At 40.2% G+C, this 22,609-nt stretch overlaps 1 protein-coding gene across 1 annotated transcript in view; it reads right to left on the bottom strand.

The window, feature by feature from the left end:
- Positions 1-18,124, bottom strand: part of LOC150074991 (uncharacterized) — a 58,165-nt gene extending 40,041 nt beyond the window's left edge. The window contains exon 1 of the mRNA XM_090388250.1: positions 17,991-18,124. Within this exon, the coding sequence (XP_090244376.1) occupies positions 17,991-17,995 (5 nt within the window). The 5' untranslated portion in view covers positions 17,996-18,124. The remainder of the gene's footprint in view (positions 1-17,990) is intronic.
- Positions 18,125-22,609: the final 4,485 nt, after the last annotated feature.

Genomic DNA, 22,609 nt, shown 5'->3' with positions numbered 1-22,609 from the left:
TTCGGAAAGAAGTTCTTCAGACAGCACAGGTTGGACAGTGTGGAATGAAACGGTAAGTAGGGGTTGTCATTACTGGGTCCAGTACGTGGAGTAGCGATAACTCCATGAAGACTGGGGGCGTCAATCACACCGGTACGCATCTGAGACAGAAGAAGAATATTCCGGGATGCAATGCGAACTTAAATATCACGGAGTGATATTTAAGTTGGTATATAAAACAGCCCTCGGGACAGAAGGTGAATGCGTTGCCCTTGACCCTGTTCATCCATCGCATTACACGGCACTCGACTGTGAGGAATCTTTATATGTACAACGTTGGGGCAGAAGACCAGATTGGTGATGCATATAGTGCGATAGGTTGTAGGTACCGCTGGACGTATTCTCCGACTACATCGAAGTTGAGTAACCCCGTCAGTTCTTGTCGAATTGCCCACATCGCCGAGAAAGTATTCGTTTTCATAATCGAAAAATGGTTCTGAAAAGTGAGGCCCTCGTCTCTTTTTTGTAAATGTAATTTGGGCTGATTTAGATATGTTTAGCTCCAGACCTATCTACAGCAGATAGATTACAGGGCTGTTGATCAGGACGGCGACTGGCTGATTTATCGGGAGGGTTTGTTCAGGGTCTTTTAATTTTATATATAATTTGAGGTCATCTGCATATGATGAGAAATCAGTGTACCTTGCGAGGAAAGGTTCAATGGCGGCGGCGAACAACAAACCGGACAGAACAACTCCCTGCAGTACTCCTCGCGGTATAACACGCTCCTGTTGGAAGGATGAGGTTGATGGTTTTTAACAGGCTTCCTGTAAATTTACAGAATGTAGATGAGAGCGGGAATTGAGAGCTTGTCATAAGCAGATGAGATGATAAATTGAATGCCAGTTAGCCAAAAAATATGTTCCTTGTCAAAATCGGAATGTTATTCGAGGAATAATATCCTCAACAATCTTCTTATTCGATGTATTTTCTAATATTCAAGTAGGCCAGTGATATCTTACACCTTTCAAAGCTCGCAGATTAATTTTGTTCTTCACCATGTTCAAGCAAGTGGCAACGCAAGATTTGATTCCGTTTTATATGTTAATTTCTTAAACTGAGTGGGGGGAACAAGCGCCAAAATTACGCTCCAAGGTCCGCCCACGGGGAAATCCGTGGACCATCCAGCAAGAAAAGATATACAGTAGTAGAACCAACGCGTGTAGAACGATGTTTACGAACGCAGAACTAATCCAGTGGGTTAAAACTACGAAAGGGTGTTCAAATTTCAGTTAAAACTTCGATCTTAACAAAAACAGGATTATCAGAGCAGAGTGCAAAGTAATTAAGGGTCGAATAACACCGATTGTTTGCCTTCCTACGCACACGAAGAGAGATTACAGATGGGAGCCACGGATGTGTTCTGAACGTTACAGCAGAAGTGCCTTGAAATTGAATCCACTGGATGTTTCCATTCACTTGATTTAGTCACTGACCAATTTGGTCCATCGTATCTTCGGCTGGTTCAAGCTGTCAATACTGATGCATATTTTTTTGGTACTTAATGAATACTAACCTCTGGACCAACCAACAATAACAACGTATTGGTTATGACTGTTTTATTCTGAAAATATTTCTTATTCTGTTTCTAACATTTACAATTGTTTTCTCAAATATATACAGTAGTGGCCAAAAAACACAAAAACTTGAAAATGTTTATTTAAAACTCATCAATAGAGATAACACTTGACTATATTCATAAGAAAGTTAATTTCTACTATAATACATAAACAGAGATTGTAATTATTGTCTGACGATGATTGCAGGCACAAAGGTGTGTACAGAGTCAACTTATCTTACCTATCCAGTTGACTATCTTCCTACAATCTAATCTAAACCTCAATCCCTGTAATTTATGAATGCCAGTTCCGCAATTGTTTAGAACAATGAGAATCCCATCTTCATTTATTTTACTAATCCCTCTCAGAGCCTTGTAAATCTCAATCAGGTTACCTCCGAGGTGCTTGGTTGCCAAGCTCTGTAGTCAATGTAATTGGAGTCTTTCTGCCGATCTCATCATTCGAGTTGCCCGTCTTTGAACCCTTTCAAGAAACTCAATATCTTTTTTCAGATGAGGTCTTCATACTTGAACACAGTATTCCAAATGGTTGTTTTACAATTGCCTTATGTAGTGGGATTATGACCTCCCTATCTCTACAGGATAGCTTTCGATAAATCATTGAATTTACATCATGGACTTTCCTGGCCGCATGTTTACACTGCTCCGAAAACTTCATATCTGCCCGTATTGTAACTTCCAGATCCCTTCCTTCCTGCTTTTTTCCTGTTTGGAATTGAACCCCACCAAGTGTATAATTTATTTGTGAGTTGCTGTTCCCCAAGCATTAAAACATAGCTGCCACTTCTCTGACTGTCTTTGAGGCCTGTTCAAGTCATCTTGCTTGGCACTGATCATTAACGACTCTACTAATCTTTATGTCATCTGCAAATTTTGACATCACGCCTTCTATCCCTTCATCGATGTCATTTATGAAAATGTGAAACAACAGTGGTCCAAAAACCAATCCTTGAGGGACCCTTCCTGACGTTACACCAACTTGCAGTATATCCATTAATCACAATCCTTTGCCTTGTGCCCTGCAGCCACCCATCTTAGAATCTTACCATTTCCCAATCTGTTCTAGCTTATACAATAACCTCTCATGAGGGACCGAGTCAAATGCTTTCCCAAAATCCAAATAAACTATCTAAATCCAGCTCATGAGTAACTGTGTCAAAACAGCCTACTAAATTAGTTAAACCCTTAACAAAGCCATTTTGTGTGTCCTTCAGAATATCATATCTGTTTAAATATCCTTGGATTGCACTCTAAGATTTTTTTCCTGTTGATTTTTGCTTTAAAAGTATTCGCCATTCCTCAGCAATCCACCCAGTTCACAGATGTCATATAGCGCCTTAAACTGTCAAAGTCCCCTCTTCTGAAGTTAAAGCCTTTACCTTTAACTACTGCAACGTCTTTCTTCATCTTCCAGCTGACGATTTCATAAAAGCCATAAAGGTACCAAATGTGGTACTAAAAAGAAGAGTATAAAAGGTGGTCGCAGACAAGGTGTCCACGTAAATTTTAAAACAGACTTAGAACAAGATCTGTTTAGACCTTGTCTGTTTGAACAAAGTTTAGGCCTGGTTGATCTTCTTTGAACAAGATAACCGAGGGCTGTTTTAAAGGAAGGTAATGGATAAAGAACAGGTATTTTTGTGAGGAGATAATCGTTAAAAGTAGTCTTTCTAACCAAGTAGTTCAGGTAAAAATAGAAAAATAAGACAAGCTTTGGAAAACCACAAAAACAAAGCGGGAAGGATTAAAAAAACTTTCCTTATTAAAACTTGAGAAGAAATCGAAGATTATTTTCATCAAAACAGAATCACGTGATCGCCTCAGCTATTAGCGAAAGGAGATCCCAAAGGGGTGAGCTGTTTTACCACAAGGGACAGCATCGCTAAGTTGAAGCACATAATCCAGAACCAGTGGGAATTCAAAAGTCTTCTACCAACTCATTTTATCGATTACTCCAAGCTTCTAAAAATCGCAAATTTAAGAATTTTTTCGAGGGTAGTCGGGGTAATCTTAAGTTACTTTCAACGTATGAAGGCAACAGAAAAGGGTCTAAATGACATTGAATAGAATGAAGCCGGGGACCTTCTATACATGGTGAAAGAAAGAAGAAATCACCCACTTCGGTATCCACAAGGGCATTTCCCGTTCAGGTTGGTGCTTAGGGATGCTGCACATCACTTCCACTGCCAAAGAAAGAAATCGAAGAATTAGTGATCTAAAGACGTGTTCTGCAAACCACAGAAGCACTCTAATGAAAGTACTTTTGCCACAGAAGTAACGAGCGTGAGATAATCTTGAGGAGATTATCCTCTAAGACTTCAGGACAAAAGTAGGGGATGGAGGATGCCGAGATGGACAGATGGAATTAAGTCATTCGCCGGTTGGGAGAGAGATAAGAGGCTTAGCAAGAGACAGATTTTTGGGAATAATTCATCGTGTAAGTCGCGAGCCAGAGAGCCACTGCATTGTGTCTGAAAATAGACAAAGACAAAGATGGACGAATTAACCGGGCTGGATGAAAAATCACAATATAATTGTTATATTTCAATCTAGGAGCATTTAATCCTTTATTAAAGAATAAATGGGGGTAGGGGTTGTTAAGGTGTAGATGGAGAATATAATAGAGTGTTTTTAATTGAAAAATATTTCTTTGAAAGAGTTATGTACCCTTTTTTTGCCATCGAAAGAACTAACGTGTCTTAGATTATATTATCAGAAGGATTTTCAATCGCTAGCATACTGGAGGGCGTTTAGAAAGCCCGCATTCTACTCATTAAATATTTATCTCTGAATATTTAGAGCACGGGCTTTGTGTTAATAAATTACTCCTTCACTAACAAGATAAGCACTGCGCAAGTCTCTCAACCCATTAGATAACAGATGGAAAAAAATGCAATTATGGAATTCAACCCGTTTATGAAAAACAGTAAATACCAGAATACTTGAACCGTACCTCCCAATAAGCCTTGCATTAACCAAACCCTTGGTGACAGGGTCATTTCGCTTCACTGAGGGAAAGTGTACAGCGAGTCTGCATATAGTATGCAAGGAATGTGATCCACGATGTGTGTATAATGATCTGACGTTAATCCAAAAGTCCCAACTTAAATCTTTTAAGTCATACATTACAGAATTTAGACTGTAATGTATCTGATACTGGTTCTCACATGGCTTTGCTGGATTTAACGTTCGGTGCCAACTTCCCTGTGATTCTACTGTCGCATTAAGTGGGATAGCGTGGCAGACAAACCACCTTCTGGTGATGGACTCAGTTATCTACAATGCGTGTATAGTAGTCGACGAGCGACACAAATATGTGGACAACTGGTTGATATTTTAGCCTCTTCCTTGATATTTTGTATTATATTATGGGGAAAAGCAATTGTGTTATAATTTTCTAGAAGTTTCTTTTGATCAAAATTACATCTGCTCGATGGCAGTCGAAAAATGTCAGAAGTTAAACCAGTTTCTGAAATTTAATGTCTTGATAAATCGCCTTTATGGTCGACTGCTTCTCAAGTCTACAGTTCTGTTTCTGGCCTGCTACTGAAAAAATGTAAACTTCGTCCATCTTTTAAATAAATGGCAAAGTTCAGAGACTTCCAAGATTCTTTATAACCTGAAACCTCTGCAGGAATGTGTATTTAAATCAAAGAACTGAGATTTCGTTTGACATTCAAAGGCATACTTAACGCCCTCCGTAGTAGATGATAAAATCTTAGCCTTATTTCATAACACCATGAAAATAAAGGCAAGTAGACATTGATTGCGATCTTCAGTTAATCTATTTTATGTTTAACATCACTGAATTGTGACCACCCCATTCGTAATGGATTATGCCACGAAGCTCGCAGTATAAAAAGCTGAACAACCTCCCAAGAGACACCCTCCCCTCACCGCCTATTACCATCGATGGCCAATTCTGTGGCGTAGACAACACACTGGAGGACTCGAAAAGAGCATGATGAGCAGATGAGTCCAAATACCTGTGGCAACACGGCGAAAGACGCCATCATGGGTGGCTCAAGCAACACAAGTCCATGGACCATGGTGCTCACTATCCAGGTAGGTGGCGATGGTTGCTTAAAATGAGGCATGTTCTGTGGGAAAGAACTAGGATCCCTGGTGCGCACGGACCAACGTTTCACTGGTATGGTCTACTGGAAGCTCTTAGGAGACCGTGTTCACCCTGCCATGTTTCATTTTTCCGAACAGAAACAGGATCTTCCAAGACTATAATATGACATGTCATTGGACCCATATGCACGAGTGGTTCGAGGAACACAGTGAAGATATTGCCCATCTGGATTGGCTTAAGCACCAAGTACAAGATCCTAGGAAAAGCCTTTAAAAAATCGAAAATTCGTATTTTTCCAGGAATAAAACGCACACTTCTCAATAGTGTACTCCATTTTGTTTATATAATTTAATGGCAAGCAAACTTACCAATGCGAGCCCAGAACTCCTAAAAATACAGGTATTCAAAATATAAAGATAGAGCGGCCATTAATTTCAAGTTATTGCTGCTCCATCCAATGGAGTACGCTGTGGAGATGAAGAACATCTGGTGCAGAGAGAGAAATTCAGTGTTTTCCTTCAGCATCCTTACTGACCACTGGTATTCAATTTGCCCGATAATAGAAGATCTTCAGGCAGTGGAAGGAGTGTTTTCATTTGCAGCGCGTTTCTTTTTGTTATACGTAATTAGTATCACGTGAATCTCCAGGGCTGTCGCAGCCTGGCATTCGACATCGAGGTATTCTTTTATTTGTAAGGAGATCATCACTTATGTCTTCCTTATTTGCTTCCATCTATTTCCCACAATATTCCATCGGCTGATTAATAATGCACGTCAGATATTGATTTCAGTCACGCGCCGAACGCAGACACTTGAAACGCGATATTAAAATAGGACAACGTCTACTTTCGATTAAATTTATAAATGCGTCTTAGCTGTTAACTTTATGAGATACATCAGGGCTTGGTAGCCTAGTAATTGTGTGTTGCAGAGAGCAACATCTTTCTCTTTCTCCATCAGAAGCGTTCATCAGCTCCATGTTTGCGGACAATCAATTCTATTCTCGTTAGATTTAGCAAAAAGATTTCTCCTTCCTCCCCGCAACAGACTTCATCCGCTCAATTCGTTCTGAATTAGCTCGCGCAGAGAGTACACACTCTTCTCCCCCCGCTATTGTATTGTCGTCAGCATCAGGAACGGGCCAAAAAAAATAGGAGAAGTGATCTGCGTCATCCGACACTGCATCTTATCCGTTTATTTCAAACAAGCTGATGGAGTCAGTTTCGCTCGCTTTACCACAAGTGAAACAGCACTTTAAACACTTCTGACATCACCAACTTTGACATAATAGGCATCCTGGCATGCAAATTCGGAGTATCTACCACCTTACGAGTATCCAACGATCTACAACCTTACAGAGCAGCCTATTAAAACACGGGTTGAGACCACATCACTTCTTTCCTGTCTTCAGATGGCTCTCCATCTGAAGTCATCATCGTTTAGATGATTCTTCAGATGGAGGGCCGTTGGATGACTTGAAGCCGGGCAGTCGCAGGCAAGTTGGCTTAATGTGTCGTCTCGGCACCATGGAAGCAGATTCGAGAGACAGGAACCATTACAAGAAGAGCTGGCCAAGGTCGCCCGAAGGGTATCTTAACTAGAAGGGGACTGCTGTGTGACTCTAACAGTAAAACGGAACCCTACGATGTCCTGTCACCAACTGTCCGTTGAGGTTTCTGCGGCCAGAGGTAATAATATTTCCAATCAGACTGCGAATTCAAGAAGGCTCAATTCCAGTTTGGAAGCTAATGGTTTTTTGTCCCATTAAACCCAAACTACCACAGAGCTCGTCGAACCTGGTGTCACGAATATGTGACTTGGAGCCTTAACAAATGGAGTACAGTTCTGTTTTCTGATGAGTCTCCTTTTAGCCTACAAATAGATTCTAGGCGTTATTTCATCTGGTGACAACGAGGAATGCGGTACCATCCCTCTAACATCAGAGAAAGGAGTGGGGAGCTCTTGAGCGTCTCATTGCACGCCTACAGCCAACTCCTCGGTCATTTGGCTGATGGAACAGAGATTTGTTGCCATAGAATCTTATAGACACCCTTACTGCCCTCTTTCAAATAGAGTCCAGAAGCCCGAGAGCAGTTATAGGGACACTGTCCCAGATGTGCAAATGGGAGGGCTGAATAGATTTCCAGGGTGAATAGCTGTTCATAAGAAAAGTTACACAGAGACCGAAAGAGAAAACCTAGTTTTAGATGTAGAGGAGGCAATATTTATGACATGGTTATGCTTTTTTGCGAGATATAAGACAAGGCTGAGTTTTAGAAGGATTGAAATCAACTAAGATATCTTTGCCCCACTGGAAAATTACCTGGAGTTCAGCATTTAAGGAATCGGTAGCGGATATTCGAGAAGAATATTCGGCAATGTGATTTCATCAGCAAAACTGTAGATAGAATATCCAGTCAATGGAAGAAGGTCATTAATATACAAGTTGAAAAGAGTGGGAGAAAGAGCTGAACTTTGGGGAACACCAACATTAGTGGAGAAGTCAGAACAAAGAGCGTCATTTATCATCACCCGCAGTCAGAGAGAAAACCGGATACCCAATTACAAAAAACAGTTGGCAAACCATAAGATGGAAGTTCATTTACAAGGTGTTTATTGCAAACACGATCAAAAGCCAAAGAAACGTCAAGAGCAACTGCTTGAATTTCACCAAACTTTTCCACTGAATTTGTCCACAGATGGGTAACCTGAGCCAGTGGATCGATACTGACGAAATCCGTACTGTCGATCATTGATCAGATGGAAGGTTGACCAATAGAAGGTTATACCGGAATTTAGCTGGTAGGAACAAAGAGTAATCAACATTAGTGGATCTTGTTGTAATTATTCTCTGAATCAGCTATGGGATAAACTTTATTTTGGCAGACATATTTATTATTAATCATTGAACAGAATAACCAGTTAAATCCCATAAGACAAACTCGAAACAGTATTTTTCGCCATAATTCTGTTCCATCGTCCATTTCCTCAAAGTAGAGAAGGGAGAAATGCCCTAAGGGAGCCACAAGACAGTAAAACCGATCTTAAAGTGAAGCGCAGTACTTAATATGTCGGATGAAACGCGTATTGACATTTGAAATGAGAAAATTCGAGCCACAGAATTCCTCATCGAACGCTGGAAACCGTGGTTGGCAATTTTAGGACTTTTGATACTCCTCGATGGCTGTCTCGCTTCTCATTTTATTGTAGCTTCTCCTTTGAGACTTTGGCCTTGGAAAACTGCCGCAAGGTCAGCTTATGTTTCATAACTCACAACTGTATATCGCGAGTCCCCTTTTGGTCGTAGGGCAATTCTAGGCTCGCCCTTGATGGCACCGATGGGACTTCACTAACTTTCACAGTTTCAATTTTGCTAGATAAAGTTACAGTTTATTTCACAGCTGACCTTTCGGATGTAGTAATTTAATGCACCAGAAAAGGGCCACTTCCTTGTAGATCATCTACTAGCAAAAGTGGGCGCGTGTTACTCCTGTTTTAATACTCGCAGTGAAATGCTAACCGCGAAACCTCTGTCGTAGGCAAAGAAATTAGCCTTCTCAAGAAAACTCTGCATCCTCTTCTTTCATAAGAAGATGCAGAGCAGTTTTAAAATGTATTCTACATATTAGGGTTCAGTTGATAGTCCTTAAAAACGAATAAGCAATTCTTACTCCTTAATAGGTTAATAGTCCTCTGCTTCTTCAATATTTGGGAGATACCAAAATTTACTTAGCTACCGACATGCGGTGCCCGTTGATAAGGATGTCATCCGTCTTACATTAAACGCGTCCGCCATTTTATTTAATATTTGCCTTTCAGTATTTGGAAAAGAGTCTATCAAGTCCTGATCATAACGTTCCTTTGGGCGTTCTACCATCAGAATTTTGTCTAATTGGTTTCCAGTATTCGCGATATACAATTGTCGCATTCTTGGGTGGAGGATGCAAAGTTCGAACGGACCCTTCCACAGCATTCCAAAGAAGCTCCACAGGGTTCATATCCGGTGAACGAGGAGGCCATTCCTGGTGGTAAAATCTGTGGAATGCTTTTCGAACCATGTTGCAGTCACCACCTGTGGGGGAGGCGCATTTTCCTGCTGGAACAATCCATTGCCCTGTGGGTGCACGATAACCATAAAGGGATGCAGATGGTCTGCAAGGATGGACTCGTAACCCGAACCGTTCAGAGGTGCGTCTAGACGTACCAGAGGTCCCAACGTGTTCCAGTTGAACACTCCCTAGACCATTACCGACCGTCCACCTGTTTAAATAGTTCCAGTTCCTTGTTGACATGACGGGTGCATAGCTTCGTGCGGTTTCTGTCAGATACGCACCCTCCCATCCGCTCGAAATAACTGGAAACGGGACTCATCGGACCAGGAGACCGGTCTCTAATCATCCATGGTCCAGTACTGATGTTCTTTCGTCCAGGTGAGGCGTAGAGTCCTGTGTCGTGGTGTTAGCAATGGGACTCTGGTTCTCTCCCATAACCTATTGCGACTAATGATCACCTGATGGTTCATCCACCACCTTTCTCCACCCATAGCGCTGTCCACGATGAGATGTTATTCGGAGAATGGCATATTCCTGATACACTCTTGATACTGTGGAACGGGGATAGTGCAATTTTGACGCATGGTTCACGCTATGAACCATGCGTCGAGCACCAACCATCATCCCTCTTTCAAAGTCAGTTAAGTCACGACGTTTATCCATACTGACATCGATTTACTGTCTACGTGAATGCAGCGTACCTGACAAGTGGTGGGTTCGTCCACTAACGAGAGGGGTGACAGCGCGCGTTCCTCAGGAACCAGGTATCCCGTGAATTAAGGGAACTCGCTGAAGGCAGGTGCCTGTTCTCACAGTAAAGCAAGAACCACCACCGAGCTGTTCCATTTATGGTCTTAGCACTCCTGCTATCGATTCTCTAATTTTTTGTACAGTCCTGTACATCTCAATATTCCATGATTTTTTGAATGTTATTCTTTTTAAACGCACGGTCCAGTAAATGTGGATGAAACACGGTTGGGAATAAATTATTTCTTCGATAAGACTTTGCAGATTAAGGTCAATCGGCGTGTCTCTATATAACGAGTTAACTTCTTCGTTCATTCATTCTAGAATTACGCGCAGTTATGCAATGAGCACTTTAAGCACATAAAAACTAAAAACCCCACCTGTTGACGCTCTAATGGAAGGATTTTGATTTAGTAAAGGGGTGGTTTCATTTCAATATCGGGGCCAGGCTGATGGATAAGCGCAGATAATGACTCTTTTGCGAGACCTAAAAGAAATGTTACTTTCTAGCTTCCAGCAAACCTGAAAGACAGGGAAGGATCAACACGCCACCTGCTGGTAATATAAGAAAAGCCTTGCCCCGTATATTAATAGTTAACTACATCAGTAAATCACAAGCAGACCAACATCACGTTGTCAAGAGTGTAATTAATCTAAGAAATGAAGTCTCCTTCCACGTGGAGGGACCTTAAATCAATTTGCATGTACGCGGATTGTGTGAGTTAATTGGCTGGCTCCTTTGTATCACTGAAATATATTAATGAATGGACCAGTTTCTTATTTTTACAGTGGGAAACTTAATTACTAAGACACAAGATAAAGACTTGCCAGAGGAGAAACGTTTATACCATCTAAGGCGCGTGTTTTGTCTGTCACCACTTCCGGGAAAACAGAGCGGACGCAAAGAATCGAACTGACACAAACTCGCATCATTTTAATACATTTAGCGTGGGGGCTCTGCAGTTAGTCTTAAGACATTTCCTAGCTGGCTTGTATTTAGCCTTCTTGGACAACAGTACTGCAGTCTGTACTCCATGGTCACCAATAAAGTAGGAGCACAAATTCTGAATAATCGCTGCTTCGAAATTTGGCAAAGGTATAGTAAGACGGATTAAAATTTCCCTTTATATATTGTTGTCAGATTTCTATATATAAGCTCCATGGTCCTTAATAGAGTGACCAGGCAGTGTAATAATAATAAAACTCTTCCTCTCAAGACGGATTTATGGTCGGAGCTTAACTTTTGTACATCAGTGTATAAAAATTCTTGTATTAGTAGATGCAAGTCTTTTTTAGCCAAAATGATTAATACAGCTTTCGTCATAAGAATAGAACACCATGAAAGTTGGGTTTTTTCTTTTTCTGAAGTCCAGATATGCAGTTTATTAAGTAATCGGATTTGCTTTTGTTTGTCTAAGAACAGTTCATGCGCTCATCTTGCGCACACCTTTACATAACTGCCTATAAAAAGCAAAAGTACATAAGAAAACCATAAAATTTTACATACAGTGCTCTAAACAGATCGGTGTTAAATGCCTACAAAATTTAAACCCGGTATTCTTAACTTCGCAGGAACAAAAACTAAGCCTGAAAATCAGCATAAGTTTTCATAACTTTCAGACAAGAGAACGTATAAATTAGACAAGACATTTCTAAGCATAATTAACATTTTTTTTATGTAAACCCCAAACACGAGAGGTATTAGAACCTATAGTACTTAGAACCGTGCTTGGGTTGAAGGTTGAGAAGACGAAAGAAGATATTTGTTGACATTGGACTTGAACTTCTGTAGATTGTAATTTTCAGGAAATACGTATGAAGGAAGGTTGTTCCAGAAAACGGCAGTTGAATGAATAAATGAGGAAGATGAAAAGTTGGCTCTGTGAGTTTGAAGTTGGACGGTAAATGGATGTTGGCTGGTGGCTGCACGTGTTCGGACTGATTTGAAAGAGAGAGAAGGAATTATAGAAGCCAATTCAGAAGAACAGTGCCCATGGAAGTATCTGTAGAAGAGGCATGCAGCAGAAGCAGTGCGTCTATGAGACAGCGAGTAGACAGACTCTGTTAAAGATGAATCATTAATTAACCTAACTGCCCTCTTCTGAATGGAACCAAGAAGCCTGAGAGAGGTTTTGGGGGCACCACCCCACATGTGGGAACAATATTCCATGGCAGGGCGGATTTGTGATTTGGAAGAAAAGTAACGCGGAGAGCGAAAGACAAAACCAAGTTTTTTAGATGCAGAGGAAGCAATATTTGTAATGTGCTTGTGCCAAGAGAGATTAGAAGTCAGGGTAATCCCCAAAAGAGAGATATCATTTTGCCTAGAAATCGGAGTGTCACCAAAGATAAGAATGGGAGTAGAAGAATCCTTTTTGCAAGATATAAGACAAGACTGAGTTTTAGAAAGGTTGAAATCAACTAAGTTCTCTTTGCGCCACTGGAGAATTACCTGAAGATCGGCATTTAAGGAATTGGTAACAGATTTTCGAGACGTTGAAGCTGATTGAGCAGGACAAGGTTTCTCAAAATGGAAAGTGGAATGCAATGTGCTATCATCAGCAAAACTGTGGATAGGATTTCCAGTCAATGGAAGAAGGTCATTAATATACAAGAGGAAAAGAGTGGGAGAAAGAACTAAATCTTGGGGAACACCAGCATTAGTGGAGAAGTTAGAAGACAGAGAGCCATGTACCATCACCCTCAGTTAGCGATCAGAGAGAAAATTGGATAATCAATTACAAAAAAACAGTTGGCAAACCATAAGATGGAAGCTTTTTTAGAAGACCTTTATGCCAAACACGATCAAAAGCCTTTGAGATGTCAAGAGCAACTACTTGTGTTTCACCGAACCTTTCCATTGAATTAGTCCATAAATGGGTAACATAAGCCAGAATATCTCCAGTGGATCGACACTGACGGAATCCATACTGGCGATCGTTGATCACATGGAAGATTTTTAGTTTAAGAGTTGGCGGTTAATTGATTTCTCCATTACTTTAGAAAGAGTAGAAGTAATTGCAATGGGACGATAATTGGATGGGAGGGATTTGTCACCCTTTTTAGGAACTGGCTGTATATGAGCAAATTTCCAAGCAGAAGGAAAAACATCTTTGGAATAAGAAAGCGAAAAAAGTGGCAAAGAATAGGAGTAAGTTCAGGAACACAGGTTTTGAGAACAAGTGGAGAAATACTATCGGGACCTGGAGCTTTCTTAGCATCAAGATTCATCAAAATCCTTTTGACGGAAGACCACAGGAGGCATTGAATGGAGCGTGTTGGGAATGGTGGGAGGTGTTTTACCAAGATCATTAATACATGAGCTCGAAGAAAAATGGGATGCTAGCAGGTCATCTTTATCCTTGACTGAAGTGACAACAGAACCATCTGGTTTGGACAGAGGTGGTAGCAGAGATGGGCAAAAGTTGCGGCCAATAGCTTTGGCAAGAAACCAGAATGCTCGGCTACCATTAGGGCAAGAAGCAAGTTTTCTACTCTTAGCCTGTTCAAACTCTAGTTTGGACTGATTAATAACTGCTTTACAATTGTTGCGAGCTTTGGTGTAGGCAGAAAATGAAACAGGAGAATTAGAAACAAGCCAATTACGATATGCAAAATTCTTCTCTTGAACAGCCTTAGCACATTTATTGGAAAACCAAGGTTTAGATAAAGGACGAGATTTTAAAGTGGAGTGTGGGATAAAAGATTCCATTCCTGCAAGAATAATTTCACTGACACGATCTAACAAATATTTACCTCAGAAGATTTAAACAGTAATCCGACCATGGAAAAGAAGGAAAGAAGTCTCTCAGGTCATCCCATTTTGCATTCTTATAATGCCAAACAACACGAGGCTGGGAATAGCCATGAGATAAAGGCTCCATTGGAGAAGAGATCACCAAGTTGTGATCTGAAGTGCCTAAAGGACCTCTCACTTCGACCGTGTACTTAGAAGGGTTGTTTGTGAGAAAAAGATCAAGCGTTATTGGCTGTATGGTTAGAATTGTCTGGTAATCTTGTAGGTAAATGAACAATCTATGCAAGGTCATTAGTAATTGCAAAAGCCTCAGCATCTCGACCAGCTGGGTTCGTGTGACTAGAAAACGGAAGCCAGCTGGAGTTGTGAAGAATAAAATCACCAAGGAAAATTACCTCACTGTTAGGAAAGTTGGACTGGAGAAAGTCAAGTTGCAAAGAGAGGAAGTCAAAGAGCTCCAAGTGATTAGTGGAGTTGGGAGAACGGTAGAGACAACAGATGAATTTGACACAATGAAGTAGAGAGATTTTAAGCCAGAGAAGATCGAAAAGAGGAGATTCCAAATTACCAATTCTCTGATAGTGAATATCGGAACCTTTGAGGCGAAAGGAATCATACAGCGAATAATTTTGGCAACTGAGATGAGCAGTAGTTGAGTCAACAGATAACTAAGATTCTGTGAGAAAAGTACATGGGATTTGGCAGACTGCAAGTGGAAATGGACATAGTTGAGATTAGAATTGAGACCACGTATATTTGTGAAATGAATTAGGAAGTGTTTGGGAGGTTTAGATCTTTTCGCAAATAAGCTTGCTCTATTAGTTTGACAATTCATGGTGTATTTAATAGTAAGAAAAAGTGAGGGGGAGGGGAGGGGACATGTTGTATGAAGTAATGAAATTTTTGGATATGGCGTACACATGGTAAGAATATACCCAGATCCTTGACATAACGTGGCCTCGACAATGCTCCCCGCATACACACTACTCGGTCTCCTTCCAGTCACTATCTGGCAGAGTAGAGGTAGCAAGATTAACACTAGCTGATCCGGAAGCCTCCTAGAGAGTTACCAATAGGTTCGGTCCGGTGTACTAACTAGCGGCCGGCCTGCGAACACCGTTTTAGAGCTGAACCCTCGAAATGTAAGGAAGTTTGGATATCGACACGATGTTCATCATAACCTCAAAAGTCATCAATCATACTGCATGATGGAAGAGATGGGGAAGGGTTGACCGGAACTTAGCCCTAGAAACTAAACATGTGTTCCACCACTTCAAGCCTCCAATAAGCAAAGTGGTGGTATTGCACCGGTTGATGAGAGTCATCTACCACCTAGATGACTCTCATCAACCTACATTATCCAATCAGGACTTAAGCCTTTGTCCATATACACTTCCATCCATTAATCAAGAGGAATTATATTAATGTCTTCAATTGAGAACTGAAGACAATGTATCTTTCACACGTATCCCTCTCTCTATCTACTTTTGTGCCACCTCTTTCACAAACAGCCAGTGCCAAAAATAGCGAAAAAAATTCATTCCAGTGCAGTTGCTGGTCCATTTCACTTACCTCTTCTCTTTCAAAACTAATGGAGAAATACATTAATCAACTCCTAAACTATCTTGAAACCTTCCACCTGATCAATGAATTCCGTTAGCGTCGATCAAATGATTTATTGGCTTAGTAATATTTGGACAGTTTGATGAAACTCAATCAACTGCCCTTGACATTTCAAAGGCTTTTTGATTGTGTTTCGTATAAAGGTCTTCTAAATAAGCTTCCATCTTATGGATCGCAACTGGGTATCCAGTTTTCTCTTTGACCGCTCACTGGGTGATGGTAGACCGCTGTCTGTCTTCTATCTTCTCCGCCAATGCGCCAAGGTTTAGTTCTTCTTTCTCCATGTATATTAATGACCTTCTTCCATTGACCGGAAATCCTATCCATAGTTTGGCTGATGCTAGCACATTGCATTCCAGTTTGAGAAAACTTGCCCTGTGGTGATCAGGTAATTCTCCAGTGGGGTACAGATAACTTAGTTGATTTAAATCCTTCTGAAACTCAGAAATGTCTTATATCCCTCAAAAGGATTCTTCCGCTCCTGTGTATCTTGGATGACACTCAGATTTCTAGATCGCTTATCTCTATTGATGATTACGCTGACTTGTAATCTCTGTTGGCTTAAGCACATCACAAATATTTCTTCTTCTTCTTTTGCATCTAAAAAAAAAACTTGGTTTTCTGTTTAGCTCTTGGTGTGATTCTTCTTCTCATTTTTCTTTCTCTCTCTGTAAAAATCTCAGATCAATCCTCCTTACCATGGAAGGGTTGTCAATAGTATTCTATTTTCTAAATACAATAATTATTATTTGACTGCAAAGAATGTCCAAGAAATAGAACAGTGAAAAGGACCCCTTCGATTATTTCCTTATGATAGTTTCCAGAGAAAGCAATTCAATCATCCGATGAAATTATTGCCCACCCTAAGAAGTCAGACAGAAAATAAATATCGTAATGTAAGAGAAGAACGAATTCGGACACTAATGATCCTTTATAAATTGGGTACCAAAAAAGCTCGGAGTTGAAGAAGTGGCCATTACTGTTAATGTCAAAGCCATTAGGACACTATTGGCATTTTATTTAATGGGAACAGGAATGCGGAATCTAAGAAGAGGCTCTTTCTCTGCAACAGGATAGTTTAAGGTTTTTAGGCTACGCTACGCTATTTATTGTTTAATTTTCTTTAATCAGTCTAAGGCAGGTAAAAAGACCATGACACATCCACGCTGTATTAATTTAAGCGTCGGATTTTGGATGCATTTTTTTATGTCCACGAGTATACACATGATGAATGAATGCAATCACGCTGTTTTTAATTAGCACCATTCCAAGTATCCGGTGTGTCGTGCTTATGAATTGTATGTTCTAAGGTTGGTTTGTCTCGTTGGCTTTGAGGATTGAAAAAACCGAAATTTAGGCACTCTAATGAGAAAGATTACATTTGAAGTGGACCTGACCTTTCGTTATTTATTAATTATTAAAGCGCAGAAATGCCCTTCAATTTAGGCAGAGATGAAGGGAATTTTTACTAAAAAAATAGCGAAGTTCTATTGGTCTGATTTTGATGAAATTTTGGACGGATCCATACATTTTTCTAAATGACTCAGATTTAAAATTTCATTGATTTCTGCCCACTGGGAATCCAGTTGCTATATGAGGACGGACGGACAGATAGACAGGTCCTTTAGCATTTGCAAACGGGCCCGAAAAGGAGCCATTGAATCATACGACCAAATTACCACAGAACTATCTGAAGACCAGATGGTTCTAAATGAAAATTGTAATTAATTTTAAATTCGTATCGCAATAGATTATATCTTAGGAAAATATGGGGAAGTTTATCTATAAATATTAAGATAGGGCTTTGGATATTTTGTTATTTTTGGACTTGTGATATCAAAAATGACGATATTTTATAAGAATGGCTTTCACTAACTAATTATATAAATAGATCTTAATTTTTTTTACTTAATAACTCTTCTTATTATAAATAGATCTTAAATGTATTTTAGAAACTCACGATAAAGATATAATTCACACTAAAAAGCAATCATGAATGGCAAATCCACTTCTGGTGGATCCAAAGAATTTAAGGAATCCTAAATTAAGTTTTCACACACGCTGGACAATGACACTGAACTCGGCATTGGGAAAACAATACGTGCATCTACTTACAGCATGGTTTTCTCTTGCAGACTCCTTTCTTGCTTCTCAAGATGGTCCGGAAACGTGCTCCGAAGATGCGGATCTGTTCGGTTTCGTCAGTTCTCGGGTTGATGGCTGTCGCCACTCAAAGAACGGCTCATAGGCTACTATTCCTGACTTTAACAACGATTGATCTTTAAATAAGACCTCCTTTTAACGCGTATTAACGCGCCTCGGAGGGAAGCACGGGCGCTCGCGGATCAGCGACTGTAGATCGTCTGTGATGTCTCGAGAAAGGGCCACATGCACAGATGATGTTTGCAACGGCGATACGCTGCCACCCCTTAAGTAGGCTCGCCCCCCGTACAGCAATGCCAGAAACTCGCGCGGTTGCTTGGTGACGTCAGGACAGACGGCCACCGGAGATGAGTTTCCATTCGTTCCACGCCAGGGCATGCTCAGAGTAACTTTCGGAAAGTATCGAAGAAAACAAACGCTGGGAACTTTGTATGTAGGTGTTTGCGCGCGCGAAAGTGTGGGTAGAAATGCCGCCGTTCATTGGTGGTCTGAGGAGAATGTCATTGGGACAGTGAGATTACCTGGCACGAGATAGGGCAGCGTGCAAAGTAATAATTCATATAGCGGTCGTAAAACCTTCATAATTAGCCGAAAGCGGACTGTAGTGCGTAATACCCGTTGTTCATGCTAATGAGGTTTAAGTGATGGCACTTGTGGATGCTTCTCGGGGTCCGTTTTAATACGCGCAAGTTTTAAGCGATGTCACCGTTGGTGTTTGTTCAACTGAGATTCCAACTGTTTGTGAAAGCCTCGTTTATCCTTCCTTCCACGATGAAACAGTTACTACTTCTCTGTTTATCTTTCTATCTCTCTAATCTATCTATCGTGCTTTTCTGTAAGAGGTAACAGTTTTCGCGACTTATCTGTGGCCAGACATCGTCAATTTACTGCACCCCAAGACGCTGCGAAGCGGAATAAAAAGGCGACGCCGGCGGTTCTCTCCTTTCCGCAATCGATTAGCCAGGAATCTCCGCCAGCACGAGAACCATGCATAAAAACTGAAATATTGTCTCGTCCGCAAGCAGGGTTGCCCACAAAACATGAATACGGCAAATGACTGTTGGGTTTATTCTTTTAAAAACGATCGACTCGTCTCACGTCCGTGCTTTTTGGTATCCCCCTGAGTGATTTCGCCAGAAATAGTTTTCCAACCTACGTCTCCATAAAGAGTTATTTATTAAACGTGCAAAGTCGTGAATATCACACGCATACAAAGAACAGAGAGAGACAGAGAGAGAGAGAGAGAGAGAGAGAGGGAAATACAACAACTGGTATTAGTTCCTGAAAACAAACACGCAAACATCTTCACATGTCTCGTGACAGGCGGGCGGTTATAATCAATGAACGAATTTGGAAGAACCAACGAGTGCTGGCAACTGTATGTTGAGCTCCACAGTCTCTGACGCGCGACATTAATAGAACAAGACTTGATGTCTGTCTCAATGGCGAGAAGAAATTGAAATGTAAGTCATTCATTAGGTGTTTGTTGGGCTGCCAACTTCTTTTGCTAATAAACATGCCACTCTACTGCCAATCACAAAGACAAGATCGCTTTTGATTGGCTCTTGATTAAATTTATGGATTAGAAAGCACGAATTTTGATGACCCTTGTCTCTGACTCTTACGAAAAATAGTTCGTGACCAAAAACTGTGCTCTCAGCCACGGTGGTATGAGTTTTACCAACAAGTGTCAATTAGCAACCACAGGATGAAAATTCATATTTATAATTGACAACGGGCTGATAATAATAAACTTTACAAGACTTTGACGTTTATGAAATCCTTCCTAACTTCATCAGAGGCAACCACAATTAACCCATGCTGCATTACAACGAATGGTCACCAACAAAGAACATTACAACTGTAATGAACTCGCTGGAAAAGAGATAAAACGCAGGGCTCTAGTCTTAATCTGCAATGTCTTAATAAGAGAAAAGAAAGATATAACTATGGCACAAGTTTGTGCCATGATCGTTGTACAAAACAACTTCTGGAAAGTACTGAAATACACGCTGGAAACTTTGTATGTAGGTGTTGCACGCGGTGCGCAGGTAGAAATGTCAATGTTCATTGATGGCCGGTGGCCAAGACCTACTTATTAAGAGTCCCTTAAGTCAAATCTTCAAAAGAAATCCAGATCGCCTTGGGCTTGTCCGTGTTCAGCATAAATATTGAGGATCGTTGAAATAAAGGTGACATCTGCGCATAGAATTGTCTCGTGACGTCTAAGGAAGACATATCAAAAATTCTGATTATGTTTTGCCGCTGTGGATTCAGAGAGTACATATTTTTCTTTTATTGAAATGATGGCGTCTAAGGAAACATAGTTTTCTTAACTTTGACTGAATTATAAAGCTTAAGACTTTATAATCTAACCAGCATCAGAAGAAGTGGAGCCAGAAGTAAGTCATTATCTTCTTAAGTCATTATGTTCTCCTGGTTCCGCTTTCTGATTTGCATACACGGCCGAAGGTGCCAATAAATGACAGATACAATCCGAAGCTCAATGGTAACTCTTTTTTAAATTGTGTTCATGAAAAGAGATAATGTGGCTTTAATACAGCTGGGAATCACTGGTGACTTTCTTCCTTTTTTTATACGAGAATATTTATGAAAGGAACAAAGAGGGATATTTAGATGGAAATATTCCGGAACGATCCATTAACGTTTGGACGGATGCTTCTAAAGGTTGAATGCCAGTTCTGTGCATGGCTGGAATGAATTAAAAGAAAGATCTTTCTAAATCGCAAAATGTGGATCAAACTAAACTGAACAAGGTAAGGGAAGTTGCCTTAATTTGCTCAGATTAGTGTTAAAGATATGAAGGCATGGTATATGTGTATTCTAATGGCGGGTTTGTCCTCCTGCGTTGAAAAATCGACATTTCCTGTGAAGAGAGAGAGATAAACGAGTCGTACCGCTGTCCTTACTTTGTCCAGACAGAGTAGCTGATGGGGAGGGAGGGAGGAGGATCTGCGGATTAAAGCAGTTATTTAAAGACTTGAAGATGTTCAGAGAAAAAGAAGATATGTTCAAGTCTAAGCCGGAATGGCCTGCACTTATCAAAGAAGTAAAGACATTCGATCGACAAGTCCGGAAAGAACAAAGCATTGAAGAAATCAATGACTTGTGCACCTAAGTTGTAGGTAATGGGAACAAAAGTGCAAAGTCTTGGATAATAAATGGGGAGTTCGTAAGATGAATGTCAACAGGGATTAGAGGAGTTATAATTTAGAGGTAATGGAATTCTCAGGTTGTAAGTATGCCATCATTAGTTTTTTTTATGGCTCTGTGTTCTCTGAGAGTTGGCATTGCATTTCCGGATGCTGTATAACATCTGATGAGTCCTATTCAAGGTCACACTCAGAGGGATAATTTATAAGTCTTCAGGGAGGAGCTATTCATAATTGCCATACCTTTATATAAATGCGTTCATTGCAAAGAATGGATATTAGACCTAGTCCTAATAAAAAGATTCCTTCTCTGGAGTTAACAGAGAAGGAATCTTTTTATTAGATAATAAAAAGATTCCTTCAAAATTCCATAATAATTCTTCCCGTCATCTATGGGACTCGAACTCGGGTCTTTTCCACCCGGTGTGGGGAAGATGGCGATGCTACCAGCTGTGTTACCCAGGAAGGCCTCAATTCCAGGGACATTCTATAAAAGTGGTCCAAATCCAGAGAGAATGGAGGCCATGGAAGATGAAGCATTTCCCTGTCTTTGGAACATTTTCAAACGCCTGCAAGGAGCTAACACAACCTTTTTTTCACCTTTCCTGCTCTACCCGATAATTTCGCTGACAGACTTGCGCTTCGAATACTAAAAGAATCCCTCTAAGATCAGAGATACTACACTTGTTGAGTTCTTTTAAGACGCTGACCAAATCGGACGTGCACGGTTAAATACACAAATAAATAAAATATAATTTAAATACAATAAATAAATCGCTGTGTTGAAAATAAATGCAATTAAAATACTAAATTAAGTTAATTCGAATAAAGCCAATAGAGATAAAACATACACTGAAACTACGATATTCCAGAATCTTCCGGTTTTTCAATAATGAGGGTTTTAGTTTTAATACGAGAGAAAAGAAGAGGTAGGGGGAGGGTTATTTGTGCTCTCAAGTGGCTAAACAGCACGCACAAAAAAGTTAAAGTTATATCGTGCTTTAATTAGGCAATTCGAGTACCTGGGTTTGCATTCCCTTGTAGAAATTCCTTTGCTGCCTTCTCCCTTAACGAGATCGTTTTTTTTTCACAGAATAAATTATCGGTCCACAATAACTGTTTTATTATAAACGTAGTAAATAGAATACTTTGTTTTTCTTTAATGAAAATAAAGTGTACTCCCATTCCAGTACCATTCAAGTCTGTCTTTATTTCCTCTTAGTTCTTCAGAACGAAGTACTTGTTTCACTATCTTTAATTAGTTCCCCGAAGTTTATTAATTCTTTGAATTCGAACATTTTTAATTTGCTTATTTTTGAGGTACTCCTATTGCTTTTCATGATAATAAATTCGATTAACCGTTTGCTCTCAAGTCCCGATTTATGATTAAAGATGTTT

This window comes from Mastigoproctus giganteus, chromosome 14 (genome assembly GCF_048544385.1).
Source record: "Mastigoproctus giganteus isolate SK-2022 chromosome 14, ASM4854438v1, whole genome shotgun sequence".
NCBI lineage: Eukaryota > Metazoa > Arthropoda > Arachnida > Uropygi > Thelyphonidae > Mastigoproctus > Mastigoproctus giganteus.
This window is presented reverse-complemented; position numbering and strand designations above follow the sequence as displayed.